The sequence below is a fragment of the Python bivittatus genome, unplaced genomic scaffold (genome assembly GCF_059951505.1).
Source record: "Python bivittatus isolate LINGU-HERP-01145 unplaced genomic scaffold, Pbiv_v1 ctg000480_np1212, whole genome shotgun sequence".
NCBI classification, from domain to species: domain Eukaryota; kingdom Metazoa; phylum Chordata; class Lepidosauria; order Squamata; family Pythonidae; genus Python; species Python bivittatus.
The window spans coordinates 82,592,941-82,607,849 of NW_028277075.1; the positions used below are offsets into that span (position 1 = coordinate 82,592,941).

The 14,909-nt window shown below is 38.0% G+C and overlaps 1 protein-coding gene across 1 annotated transcript in view; it reads left to right on the forward strand.

Moving 5' to 3' along the window:
* Positions 1-14,909, forward strand: part of SLC49A4 (solute carrier family 49 member 4) — a 92,835-nt gene that overhangs the window by 19,302 nt on the left and 58,624 nt on the right. The window contains exon 2 of the mRNA XM_088146430.1: positions 5,039-5,132. Within this exon, the coding sequence (XP_088002556.1) occupies positions 5,039-5,132 (94 nt within the window). The remainder of the gene's footprint in view (positions 1-5,038; positions 5,133-14,909) is intronic.

The following is a 14,909-nucleotide window of genomic DNA, read 5'->3' on the forward strand; positions in this document are numbered from 1 at the left end:
CAGAAAACGTTTGACCTCTGTCATTGCCAACAAAGGATATATAACAAAGTATTGAGATGAACTTTTGATATTGACCAAATACTTATTTTCCACCATGATTTGCAAATACATTCTTTAAAAATCAGACAATGTGATTTTCTGGATTTTTTCCCCCATTTTGTCTCTCATAGTTGAGGTATACCTATGATGAAAATTACAGGCCTCTCTCATCTTTTTAAGTGGGAGAACTTGCACAATTGGTGGCTGACTAAATACTTTTTTGCCCCACTGTATATTTAGCGTGTGAAATCAATATTATATATCAGGAATACAGTCATCAAGTAAAAATGTCCATAGAATTAATTTTTAGTATTCCAGAGCATTACAATGTAACCAAGAAACACAACTCATGGTGAAGCTAAAGACACAAAAGCATTGATTTTCCAAGATGGAAGAGCACAAGGGGAAGGAGCAGATTAAGCCTCTACCCACTTCCATTTGATCCATATCTTTCATATAACTGAACATCGAAGTGCTGCATTTGGAGGTCTGTAGCAGTAAGAGATCAATCTGCCTTCTTTCCCTTATAGAAGGACGTAGGACTTTTGTAATAATGCTGGAAGTGTAGTTGATACTGCTGGAAGGAATGCTATTATGTTAAACATGCATGCAAATAGGAAACCACCTGCAGGGTCCAACACAGTCACATTTGACTACAAAAGTGGAAACTATATAGTGAATAGCTCACTGAAGGTATTAACTCAGTGGCAGCTATGAAAAAAGTCAAATTCCATGCTAGGGATCATTAAGAAAGGGATTGAAAGGAAAACTGCCAACTTTATATTGTACAGTAATACATTTATACAAATCTATAGAACATCAGCATTTAGAATACTTGTACAGTTCTGGTCACTGAATTTGAAAAATGATAGGTCTGGAATACCACAGAAGAAGGCAAGTAAAATGATCAAGGTATATAAAAATTTGCTGACAACTTTCTTCTTTAGTAAGTGGAGAAAAGCACAAAAGAATCAGCTGTCCTTTACTTGATACCGACCAATAAGAAAGACTTAATTGAAGAAGTGGAAGTAACAGGAAATTGAGTGTAAAAGATAAACTCAGAGCAATGATAAATAGGATCCCACAGCAGAAGAAGCTATTGAGAAAAGGAGATCAAGGTGGGTGGAAATTCCTAAATAAGAAATTCTTAAAGTACAAATCCAAACAATTGCAGTACATTTTTAAAAATTGAGGGTAGTAGAGAAAGCCAACCTTCTCACAGAAGATCATAGGACCTCTGAGTACTACTGGAGATATAGTTGGTACTGCTGGAACAAATACTGTTATTTTTTTTTTTTTTATCTGCGCTCAGTTGTTACCGAGTGACTGCTTGGACGAGTCCTTGCAGTTTTCAAGGCAATTGTTTCGGAAGTGGTTTGCCAGAGCCTCCTTCCTAGAGCAGAGCCCAGCTGGCATGCGCAGGAGGCGGGGTTTCCGTTGCTTCATGCCCTTTTCGGGCGCGCACGGTTTTTCGCGCATACCGGCAACTGCTCCCGACTCCTTTTTGCAAGGCGCCGCCAGCATTTTTCCTCCCACCGGAGTGAGAGTACCCATTTACCTACTCACGTGAGTTTTTGAACTGTTGGGTTGACAGGAACTGGGGAGGAAACAGGAGCTCACCCTGTTAACGCGAAGGCTGGACTCGAACCGCTGAAGCGTCGACCATTTCTGGCCAGCAACTTTCAGCGTCATTAAGCCGCTGCGCCACCGCGTCCCCTATACTGTTATTTTACCATACATGAAAATTGCCTGCAGGTCCAGTACAGCCACATTTGATTACAAAAATAGAAATTTCTGAAAAATGAGGGAACTAATTAAAAAAGACTGAAAGGAAAGGCAGCCAGCATAGTGGATGCCATTAGATAACAAAAGAGTAAAAATACTGAATCAAGAAAAATACTGAAATTGCAGGAAAACTGAATGACTCCCCCCCCCCCCCATCTTTCTTTACTACAGAAGAATAGGACAGATAACCTGAGCTGGGTTTGATTTTTGAGGGTGGGGGGTGAGTGAGAGAGATAAAACAGCTAAAGCAAATTGAGTTCACAATGCAGGATATTCTAGAGGATGGCAACAAATCACCAGGTCCTGATGCTATATGAAAGTGCCTATTTCCAAACAAAATAATGGCCCTCAAATCAGAATCAGTGCCAGAGGACCGGAAAGCAGACAACATGACACTAATTTTAGAAAGGGTTTTGGGGAGATCTACAAAAATCCCGGACTAGTTAGCTTAATGTCTGTTCCAGGCAAATTAGTAGACATGATAATCAAAGAAACAAGTCACTAAGCACATACAGGAACATGAGTGTCAGGAGGCATGTGTATGGAGGTGACTTGGTCATCACTATATACTTGTATTTTCTAAAAGCCTTTGACAGAGTTCCTAATCAAAAGCTCCTCTTTTAGATTATTTGTCCTTTTATAGATTGCTAACTGTTAAAAGAGAAAACAGAGTAGAAATAAACAGGGATTTTCCTCAGTGGAGGGAAGTATTGAGGACTGGTTGTCCTCAAGGATTTGTGTTGGGACCAGTACTTTTCAACTTGTATACATGATCTTGGCTTAGGGATAAGCAATGAGTTGGCCAGGTTTGTACACACTACCAATTTATTCCAGGTGGTAAGCCAAAAATGATTGCTAAGAGCTCTCAAAAGTTGATGAATAAAGTTGGTCAAGCAAATAATGATTGTGGTTAGCTGAAGTAAGTGTAAATAGATGCACATTAGGTTAACATCCCCAACATCTGGAATAGTGTGTATAGTTCTGGTTGCTACTTTTGAAAAAGTAGCTGGGGCTGGGAAAAGTGCAGATGAGGGCAAGAAAAATGATTCGAACACCTTCCCTGTGAGAAAATGCTAGAATTTTGAGGACCATTTAGCATAGAAAAAAGGAAAATAAGAGAGGACATATTTGAGTATAAAATCATACATAGTTTGGAGAAAATGAAGACAAATTCCCCTCCCTCCCTTTTCAAAACGCTAGGACTAGGGATCATCCAATAAAACTGATTGGGAGGAGATATAGAAGAGATAAAAGCAATACTTCTTCATATAGCACATAATTAACTAATAAAATTCATTGCCACAGGATGCGGTGATGATCACTGAGTTGAATGGGTTTCAAAGGGCATTTATCTAATCCACAAGAATATAGAAGGGTCTCTTAAGGGCTGTTATTGGACTCAATGATACCACCAAGTAGGGGGTGGCATTCCTTCAACTACCAGTAGCAAGGGAACAATGGCTGATGGTTGGAGAGAGGTATGCCTTCATGTTCTGCTTGCATGCTTTCCAGAGGCATCTGGTTCGTCATTGTGGGAAACCAAATGCTGGTTTAAAATGGATGTTGACATAATCCAGCAGGGCTCTCCTTATGTTCTTTTGGAGTGCAGTGTGGGTCTGCACTCAATGCCAGTAGTTCCACTATGTATCTTCTAGAGTTCCTGCTATATGCGTGCCTTTCCAGCATTATTTGGGCAGAACATAATTTTGTCATGGAATTCAGTAATACATGCTTGTGTCATGATCACCAATTTTCACTCCTTTAAAAGGAAAGTAGACAAAATACATAGAGGATGAGGCTCAATGTGGCTACTAACCATGTTGATAATATCTTATCTTCAGAACTGGAGACAATAAGTCTAACCACCAGTTGCTGGAGATAACACAGGTGTAGGATATTTCCCACATGCCCTCTTGCTTGGCAAAAGTGTGAAAGGTCTAGCACTATTTTGGCCTTAATTATGATGAAAGGCTCTCTTTTTGCTATCTTAGTCACAGGGAATTTATTAATAGTATTATATTTAACTAATTTGAACTTTCTGGTTCCCGAATTGAATCAAATTTGGGGATGCTGAAGTTTATTTTTATTTAATGCATTGAAAGCAGTTATTATGGACAGAAAGAAAATGAAGCGACAATGTTCAATCATATATTGATTCAAGAATCTGTTGAAATTAGAGAAAAAAATTGAGTTAAGGCTGTACATAGCAGATTTCAAGATCAGCAAAAATATATTTATTAAAATAAAATATCAGTCTTAAGGAAAGTGTTTACAGTATTGTATTGGATCATTTTTCAGTCTTATATATGCAGAAAAAACATTAAGTAATATAAAATTTTTAAAATGGTAGGTATAACATCTGGCAAATGGATTCAAACATAACAATCGTTGCTTTGTAGGACTGGAAAATAAGCAATTTAACTGAATAAATTATAATTGTTATTTTGGATTTAGAGTTAAAGCTTCGCTTTGAAAACAAGAAAGTACAAAAATTTAACTCTTTCAGGAAATGAAACAAATGTATTCATGTGTCCTCTTTGGAAATTAATTCTGAAAAATATTATAATTTAGGTTAGACAATTGAATATACCTCTCCTGATCTCTCCCTCAAAGTTAATTATGAGAGCTTAAATATACACTTGGATTTTGCTTTTCTCACTATGGCTTTCTATCTGGCCATAGCTATTAGTTATTTATATAGAAAACGCCTATGTAGTGCAGCTGCTTCCTTCAAAGTGAGGCAAAGTCCTTTTATAAAGGGCAGCTCTGAATTAGGACATTAGCTAATAGTTCAGATGCAGTAAAACATCTTTCAGTATATGCTACAGATTGTCCTCTCAAATTGCTTATAATTGAATTTTGAACTAACAAAGATAAATAGCCCAGTATTAACACTAGGTAGTATTCCTAACATCTATCTGCTTCTGGGTTGGACTTTTAACCTACAAACTTCTCTGTTTGCTGCAGATCTTCTCCTGAGGCTAAGGATTTTCTAAAGCAGATTTGGAGCAGGATGAAAACATTCCAGTTGTACAAGTGGAGATATGCTCCTGTGACTACATGACACCATGTAGTCCAGTGCTGAAATAATTGTTTGTGCTGTTTAATATAGATTTTGAATTAGGTACTAATCTAAGTACTTTACCAAAAGGAATGATATTTCCAAGGTTGCCATGTTTTGCTAAAACAGTGTCTACTTTTCTTTTCCCTACAGGCCTCAGGGAAACTGTGTTGCTAACATCCTTTCTCATGGTGGCAGGGGCTGGCCTGAGATGCATACCTGTATCCAACCAAGAAACAAGGAAATGGTAAGGGACTCAGTCATGCGTGTGTTCTTTGAAGAAAAATAATAATTCATCTTATCACTAGGAAACTACCAGAAAGAATACATGATAAAGATCCCAAATTGTTAAGTGGCAGAATGAAAGTTTTAAGTAGAGAAAAAGTTAATTAAAAGTGTTAATCATTGCATGTAGTCACACCAACAATTCTGTTACTATCTCTAATATATAAAAAGGTGAATCCAATGAAAGTGCATAAATTCATCCCTGTCAATCTAATCCAAATAAATATATAGAAAGAAAAATGTAAAAATACAATACATGTATATTTGCCAATTGTAATTGATACAGCAGTGATGTCCTCAGTATGGTGTATTGGCTTCATCTCTGAGAGTTCAGAAGTTCACATTGAAAAGAGCATCTCCTTAATGTATATTTGGTCTAGTCTGTTCATTAATGCTAGTATATTCTATCAGACATTGGAGTACCAAGCATATAGAAAATGAAAGTAAATGAAAAGCTTAACATTACCTTTTGGAAAACTCGAACTTTAATTTGGATGTTAATCCATGGCTACTGTTATATCGTGTTTTGATTACCTGTCTGAATTGAGCCAGGCTTGCTGAACCTTTCTTACATTACTTTGGGAGATGGTTAGACCTCTGAAGGAATGCATAAATGTTAGATGGAGTTATAAATATAATGGAATGGGAAAAATAGAACCTTGCAGGAATACATTGCAGTGGTTTTGCTAGGATAAAGGAAAAGTATGAATTAAGTCATTCTGAGTCAGGATGATGGTATACTAGATGCCATAAGCAAAACACAGATTCCTTCAGAAGCAGGGCTTACAAATTTGCATATTTCAGTCATTGGAGAAAAGGAGCTATTAATCATTGAACACGAATCTTGAGGTAGTCTTAGTAAGGGCTTAAAGAAAGAAGGGACTGATTCAGGAAAGGAGAGGTGTGTGTTCAGCATGTATTCCTAACTTGAATTATTATAGCTCAGATGCTTTGTAGTAAGCAATCTTGATCTTTTTATATTCTTACCTACTAAGTGGTAGTATAACCATATAATTTTTCTCTTTGTTGAAGAAAATAGTTCAAGTTATTGTCTTGGCTTTTTAAAGCACAGGATGTCTTCCTGGTTCTCCTTCCTTCTTTAAAGAAAACATCTGACACTGATATTTCAGGAGAGATGTAGACCAGTGAGGTCTCAAATTTATACTGACTCAGATCACTGCCATACTGAAAGAACCTGCTTTTATCAAGAGATAGTGTTCACACACACAAAAAGATAAGTGTTTTCTCCCCCAGAATATATAAAATGAAGGTATGTGTTTGTTTATGACATGACATTTGGTTCCCCACCACCTCTTTTTTCTTCTTTGAGACTTTTGTTTATGAGCCTATTTTATCAGTTAATTTTGTTTATTGTAAAATGTGTACACTCTGCTTCTCAGTTAAAAAAGCCTTAAGGCAGTTTATCAAATGATTAAAACATTTGAGAGAAATAATTAAATGAAGGAATATAAAAAGTCAAAAGTAGAAGATGACAGAAGAAAAATCAGAAGCTGCTAACTCTACAGGAAGAACCATCAACAACTCAGCAGCTGAAGTGCAGCTGGAGTACAGAAATAAGTCTTCAATTATGAACTTTTGAAGCTATCAGAAAAGACAAGATGAAGAGGGGGAAAGGAGTGGCAAAATCTGGGCAAGTCAGAAAAAACATGTGTAGTCTTAGCTTAGATATTTACAGAGAGCAGTTCCAAAGGAACTTAATAAAAGGGGCAGGCAAGAGTACAGTCCTTTAAGTTTCCCATCCCAAAATACTTTAAAATCAAAACCAACCTGTTCAATAATAATTGAAAGTTCATTCATGTCACATTAAAAAAAAATTTAGCATGATATCCTAGAGGTTCTAACAAAATGGTATTCACTGACCATAAGATTCAGTTTTAGCCCTTCAATTAGCAACTTATAAAACAGCCCAGTATAGCTTGGACCAATTTAGACCCTTACTATTGAGATATGTAAATGGAATTCAAGGCAAAGTTTGGAAACCAAAACATTTTTTTTGCCTTCATCAAAAGAGTTTTTGGTTTCCGAACTTTGCCTTGGATTCAGTTTATATATTTAAATAGTCAGTATTTTGTGAGATGGGCAACCATATGGATTTGATTAGTAAATAAATAAATAAATAATAAATATAGGTATATGAATAGATTTACAGAAAGTCCTCACTTAATTACCATTTGTCAACCTATTCGTCCTAACGTTTTTCAGAATGAACTTGATATTAAGTGGTTAAAAAACAAATGGCTTATTAGAAGAGATTTGTAGTATGTATGTATCTTATATTTTTCTGTTGCTTTGTCTTTTGGAAATCTACTTAATTTTAAAAATTGATATTTTGGAGTGAGTTTTGTGATTTTAATAACTTTAAAGAATAGTGCATATAGTCTGGTTCCCCATATGTAGCTACCTATGAGAACATAAAAAAATTGTCTGAAGGGTGAGATTTATCATTCCCTTCAATAAAATAAGTAGCTTTGTATAATACCATATCTTTATAACCTAGTGATTAATGTTAAGTTCGTCTGGCTATGAGTTTAATTCATTTGTTTTTTAAAGAGCTTGGATTTTTGAAGGTCCAGTGAACTTCAGAGAATTAGTCAGTTTATTCATTAAAAAGTAGTATTCAGGGCACTGGATTACTTTCCTTCATAAAAAATCAATAAAGCATTTGGTAGAAAAAACTGTAGATATGTCTCATTCCTGTACAGAATATAGGGGAGAAAACCACTGATTGGTGGCATGCACATGGACGCATACACATAGACACACTTTGAGTAATACATCACTGAAAAGAGCTGTTTTGTAATGGAATTTGTAAATGGAGCCATTATACAAAGATACTTCATGGATTAGCCAAAAATTAAGTTGACTGGTGCATCTTGTGAAGATTTTATGAACTGCTGACTCTTACAGGACAGCTATGTACTGTATCATTAATGCACAATTTACAATACACAACAGTAAAAACAATAAAGATGCAGGATATATAATCCAAAAGGAACTTGGAGAAAATCAACAATCAAACAACCAAAATGCCCTACGAGGGGTTTACCAACAATTCTAACTCATGACCTGGGAATAGAGCCAGATTTTAAGGGCTCATTTAAACAGGGCCAAGGTAGGGGTCATATGTATCTCAGGTGGGATAGTGTTCCAGCAACGCCATGACAGAGAAAGCCCCCTTGTTGGGTCCCACCAGGCAACATTGCTTAATTGATGAAAATGCCAACTCTGTCAGACGTTATGGGATGGGCAGGGACTACAGGAGATAGGTGTTCCCTCAAATAACCAGGCCCTATACCTGGAAGACTTAAAAGGTGGTAACTAGAAAAGGGGCAACCAACCCTGGGGGTGGCCAGCACCTTAAAGATACTCCCATATGTTAATATCTTTTCGATCACCAGAATCTTGGAAGATATTATTATTTATGTATGTATTTGGTTTTATTGTATTTTTATACTATTTTTATTCTATTTTAACTGATATTTATTTGTTGTTTTTACTGTAAACTGCCCAGAGTCACTTCCTCGTGAGATGGGCGGTGTATAAATTTGAAATACACATAATAAATAAATAAATAAATAAAACTGGCACCTTGAATTTTACTGGAAGCCTACCAATAATCAATACAGCTCTGTGACCTGCCCATAACTGCCCATTCCACAAAAGAGAAGTAGTTAAGAGGGGAGAAGAAAACAGAGAGGAGCTATAGATATTGAGACATAAATATCAGTGAAACAGAAGTCTGTGTGAGGAAGAAGCCATATTTGCCTATTACAAGCTTTAGGAACATTTGTTAGCTACAAAAAGTTGTGCCATTAGCATACTAGAGAGTATTGATTTTCAAATGTCTTCTGTTTGATCTTAACAAGGAGGAAAACGTCAGAATTAGACCTTTGAAAATCTATAAATATATGTGGCACAGAGTAAGAATAATGAAAAATAGATTATAGCATTGGTTAGCACATTGAACTAGCTGAGAGAGAGAGAGAGATGCTTCTTTAAAGATTTAATAATAATTTTAAGCATGGGTTAAATACACTGATTTTGCTATCAAGTGTAGCTGTAGCAACCAAACTAGCAGATTCCTACCTTAACCTTGTTACGTTGGTACAAATTGGCCAAGCTTATTGACTGTCATCCAGTATTAGGTGTTTGTCTGAAAGAGGAATGGAAAATTTTCAGGCACTGTTCAGCAGTGGCAATCAGCTAAAATATTCCTCCCTTTGTTTTCTTATAAATAAGCGATGTACTTTTTCTGGTTTTCTTGGCACAGCATTTCAGGAGGTCTCAAATTGTGCCAAGATGTCTGCAAAACTCTGAGGCAAAATCCATGGACCCCCAAATCATGTATTAAAATGGCTAAAATCTCACAATTTTTAAAAGTGCTCTCAGATTGTATGCATTTTGTAGCTACAATCTGAAGAAGTTGCTCCAGAATCTTCCTGTTAAGTAGTAGCTGAAATTGACAGAGGGAAGAAGTCTTTAGGTTACTGCTGCCGTTGCTAAGTTGAAGAACTTGAAATTCCATTATAAAACATCAGTGGAAGTCAAAATTAGTGGTGTGCAAAGGACAAACAATTTGAAATACTACTTTGAGTTTTCTGGAAGCATATCAATGCTGTATTGCCAGTTCTGGAAGTGTTCTGAGTTTGAAATAGCTCCAAAATGGTTGCGGGGGGGCGGGGGGGATCTCAGAAAGTTTTGCACTTCAAAATGTTTTGCACATCTGTAGACATAACGTTTCTCAGCATATACTTCCATCATTGGGGGAGAAGAGATCACAGTTTTTGGCTGGTTAGGAAAAAGAGCTAGAAGGGATTGGATATTTAGGAATTTGATATTTACCACAAAGACAGTAAAACCAGTCAACCCCCCTCAAATCATTACTTGTAATTTGGGGGGGGGTGATACTTGTCATCCGTTACATTAAAAGTAGCTGTCAAAAATGAAGGAATGAGCAAGGGGTGCAAATGGCTGCAGATACTAAGGGCAGTTCCACACGACAGCCTTCAGCTGCTTGTCTCCCATGTTGATACCCACTGGAAATGAGGCTGGATTAAGAAGTTGCTGTCTGGGTTTCAGGCTTTGGCAGTGATGCCAGCTCCTGTTGATGGATTTCCCGATGCATTACCCATCCCATCTATGCTTGGAAAGTAATGCCAATTGCTTTCCTTTCTGTGGGTGGTTCCTTGGGAGCCCCTGGTTTCCATTGGGATGAGCAAAGAACACCCCGTGTCATGGAGTTGTACCTTAGAGCTACTCTAGCCCAACCCTCTGTTCATTGCAGGCGTGGTTTGCTCCCAATGAGCATTTCAATGGTCCATCAGTGGACCAGTGGCATGGGCGTAGAACCATGCCACCATTTTACTGGTGCACTATTCTTGCTGTCATTTGAACTAACTGGAACAGGAAGTTGGCAAACCTTTGTTGATTTTGCCCTGGACCTTGTGGTTCTGCCCAAAGAGATGTTTTCTTCCTGCCCTTGGCTTTTCAGGCCCTATTAAGAGAGCTTCCACAAGCCAAACATGTTACTGTAGTCTAGTATAGGGAAGCTGGGAGGCAATCTGTGACGGGAGAGAAGAGAACATTGTTGTTTCTCCATTGTCTTTACAATTGTCAGGAAAAGGTTTGGGGTTTGCTTACTTCCTTGCTATACTTGCCTGCATAAGTGCACCCACACACATGCATGCACAGAGGATCCTTGCCTCTCACGATTTCTCTTTCTTGCAGCCGTTCCTTCCCCCTCTGTTGGCCACTCCCAGCCTCCTGCCCCTTCTCTGTTTTCAGGCTTTTAAGTAATCTTCATGGGAGTGACGTAAAAAGAGAAGAAAAAGGGGAAATCCATCCATGTCACTGGCTCATCAGTGGACTGGTTCAAAAGCAAAACAAAGGTTCCCTGTTTCGCTAGTCTAGCAGCCCAGGATGAAACGGCAGTGCAGGGAAGCAACCAGTGACTGGAGGGGAAGGGCTGTGCCTGGCATAGCACCCACTAGCCAACTGAAGTGGAGTATTGCCTGCAAGAAGTGAAGCCCAGCAGCCAGATGGCACAGTGCCATTTGTGCCTGGAGAGATTAGAAACACTACTTTTGATTGTGCAACAAAAGAAGATCGGCAGAGGTTGCCTTCACCCTTCGCAGTAGGCAAGAGGCAGGTTGAGAACTACAGCATGTATTCACGTCCTCAAGAACTGATAAGTGGGCTGTTCACGTACTGGGGCAAGTAGGATATGCAGATGAACCCTAGAGCTATGTGATACATTTAGATTTGATTCCAGAAATGTGCTTCAGAGCCCATAGGGCACAAATGTAGCGTCTGTCTTTAAAGCAGCAATACCTCCTCCCTGGATCCCTGCTGCAAAGAGGCAGTCATGCAATCCTGGGAAAATGCTGGAAGTGTATTAAAGAGTTCTGGACAGTTGCTGTGTTCATGCTCCTGCACGCTCTGAAGCACCATTTTGGAATCAAATGTGAAACACTGCACATCCCTAGCAGACATTACTACTGTAAAGTGGGGGTGTCTTTGAGGATTGGCCTGAATGTTAGCTACTGCAACAGAGAGGCTGTGTTGCTGGTGAATTTCATCCTGTTCGTAACACCTAAATGGGGCTTCTCTCTTTTTTCTTTCCTCATCTGTATAGTTACATTTTCCCCATCTCACGTCTGTCCTTTTTTTTTTTTTTTTTCCTTTTCCTTTTCTTCCCCTGTTTCCCTTAGAAGGAGGTAGGGATATCTGTATATATTTGTATGTTGTTATGTATGAGAGGGAATGCTTGGCATATGCATGTAGGGGTCAATTATGTTTGTATATCCCTATATACAAACATAATTGACCCCTATATGCATATGTGAATTAGTAGTTAATTCACGGGCGAGCCAGTCTGGCCTAGTGGTTAAGGCATTAGAATAGAAACTGGAAGACTGTGAGTGCTAGTCCTGCCTCAGGCATGAAGCCAGCTGGGCAACCTTGGGCCAGTCACTCTCTCTCAGCCCTAAGAAGCAGGCAATGGCAAACCACTTCTGAAATCTTGCCAAGAAAACTTCAGGGACTTGGCCAGGCAGGTGCCAGGAATCGACACTGACTTGAAGGCATAGACACACAAAAGAAGTTAATTCAATTAATAAATTTTCATTTTTTCTCCTGGCCCTGCCCTTTTTGGGAATATGTGCTTGGTCTATGCATGTATCAGTTTATAAACACACAAGGATACACAAATATCCCATGCACACATTTATTGGGTAGGAACAGGGAATCTCTAAGGTTGTTTTGAGCTGGAGTTGGCAAGGTGGGAAAATGGCATTATGCAGTATTTTTGTCAGGATCATCTGCCTACTCTTCCTTTTGGGGGAGTCCCTTAAATTCAGGGTTGTTTTTCTTTCAGGTAAATGCAGTAGATATTGGCAATTAAAGAAAGAGCTCCCTCTCTTCCAACATCTAGCAGTTTCTTGCCTAATTGTCTGGTGACCAGATAAGTGGCTATTTACCAAACGCTTCTTGATTGGCACAATTATATTTATTGTTGGTTCATATTAAAGAAAAATTGCCTAGTAAGTCATTTAAAAACTCTTTTGGGTATCATGCATGTTTATTATATGGACTTATTTGTGTTGTATTGGGGAGGAAAACCAAAATATTTGGGTGGCCTTTTTTTCTCTTATGTCAATGTTGCTTGCTAGCTCTGATTCCCTATGCCAGTGTCTTTTGAACTTAGATGCAACTTGGACCAAAGAAACATTTCTAGGAGGTTGACAGCTATGGTAGCTCTGCAGTAACACAGTATTATGATGCAGAAGTCTGAGAAAATTTGTCATTGTGCTGCCAGAGGTCTTGCTGTATCATTATGTTGTTCCCTTTTCACTGTCAGAACGTTGACAGAGATGGCATGGAATTGGCCTGGTATTGCAGAATTTGCTTTATTGCACATCTTTGGCTTTTGCTTGACAAGTTGTCAGTCAAACAGTTTCTAAATAACAAGATTTATTATGGCTCCCACCCAGATGGCCTTCCAGAGGGCGTTCCAGAGGGCGCCAGAAGACCTGGCTTTTCTCCCCAGCTAGGGTGGTTAGAGCCCCTTGCTGGTTGTGTGATATGTTTTGGTGTGGTTGACCAGATTTGCCATCTTTTTTAATATTTTCTATTTGATTGTGTGTTTGTTATTTTTGTTTTTGTATATATACCTGCTATTACAAGTTGTTAACATTCTAAGTATGACTATGCTTGTTTTATAAACCTATGTCTTTGTATTGGTCTATGACTGCAATAAAGAACTGAACTGAACTGTATTATATTGTGAACTGCCCAGAGTTCAACTGAGACAGGCAGTGCCTAAATCAAATAAATAACAACAGCAGCTGAATTTAATGTGGTGCCAAGCCAGCATTTTTAAATCATAGTTTGTTAATCATGCAATGAAAAACAATTCCACTGTGGATCCTCTGCAGGGCACATTTGGGAATTTTGTTCCCAAGTGATCCACAGTGAAACAGAGGGTGACAAGGAATAAACTCCAGCTAGGATTTGTCCTTCTCTAGGGGGAAAAAATGCAATGGACACTGATGGTAGTTTCATTTATTTTCTGAAACACGTAAGAAAGTTCAGTTCAAAGGCCTCTTCTGTATTCTTTCACTTCTGAAAAACTCAAAGAGCTTACAATAGTTTCTGGAATTACCACATGGCTACTGTGAGCAAGCAAGCTGTTTATGTGTGTACGTATGTGTGTGCCTGTGTATGTTACAGTTAAAACAAAGATGGCAATGATTTTTCAGCCACACTTTAGAAAGCAAATATAATCCTAGTCTACTTATCCTGGCCAATCTGGTATACCATTTTTATTAGATTTTTAAATAAAAAAGTGCTGACCCAGCCATTTTTCTTCTCCTTCTGCCTCAAAGACAAATAAATGGACGTTTCATCTTGCCTTTAAGAGGCCAGCAGTTAAAAATTCTGCATTGCTAACAGGTAAATATTAGCACAAACCATGTGTAATTATTACACAGCCTCTGTCCCACGCCACGTTACAAAATCAGTTTTGGACTTGATGAAATAAAGTGTTTATTTATGTAGCTCAAAGGATGTGGTGCATTCAGACATAGCTACACTTCAGATCCTGAGGCTAAGCTTGCTTTCCCATTTTAATAGATAAAAGTAAACTTAATGCAAAATGGATGCTAAATACAGGCCTTTGATATGGATGCCAAACTCACTAAAATAAAATAAACAGCTTCAGTCTCAAGGAAAAGGTTAAATAATTGATTATTTCATAACCCTGTTGAAATGCCTCGTATTTTCTTCCATGATTTTACCCTCAACCATATTATGAAAACTCTGGACTTGAATTCTCACTACTCACCACATTGCTTGAGATCTAAAATAATGAAAATTGGAAAAATCTTGTACAAACCTGAGAGCAGAGTGCAAGATACAGAAATTGATCAAAATATTACTCTTAGTTTAACCATATTTAAAAATGCTTTTCTCCTTTGCAGCTATAGAACAAAATTGTCTTTATCCTCATCTTTTGTACAAAAGGCATTTTACATTACCAGATTAAACTTAAATTGCAGCATGAGACAGTGAAGAAAAATGCAGTTGCTCTTTGATCCTTCCGGATAACAAAAACAAGGAAAAAAGGGGGAAACAACAGTAACAAATGCTTCTAATCTCAAACCACTCTTTAGAGTGCGAAATGATCTATATGAAGAAGTTCTGATAGTCTTTTCAGGCT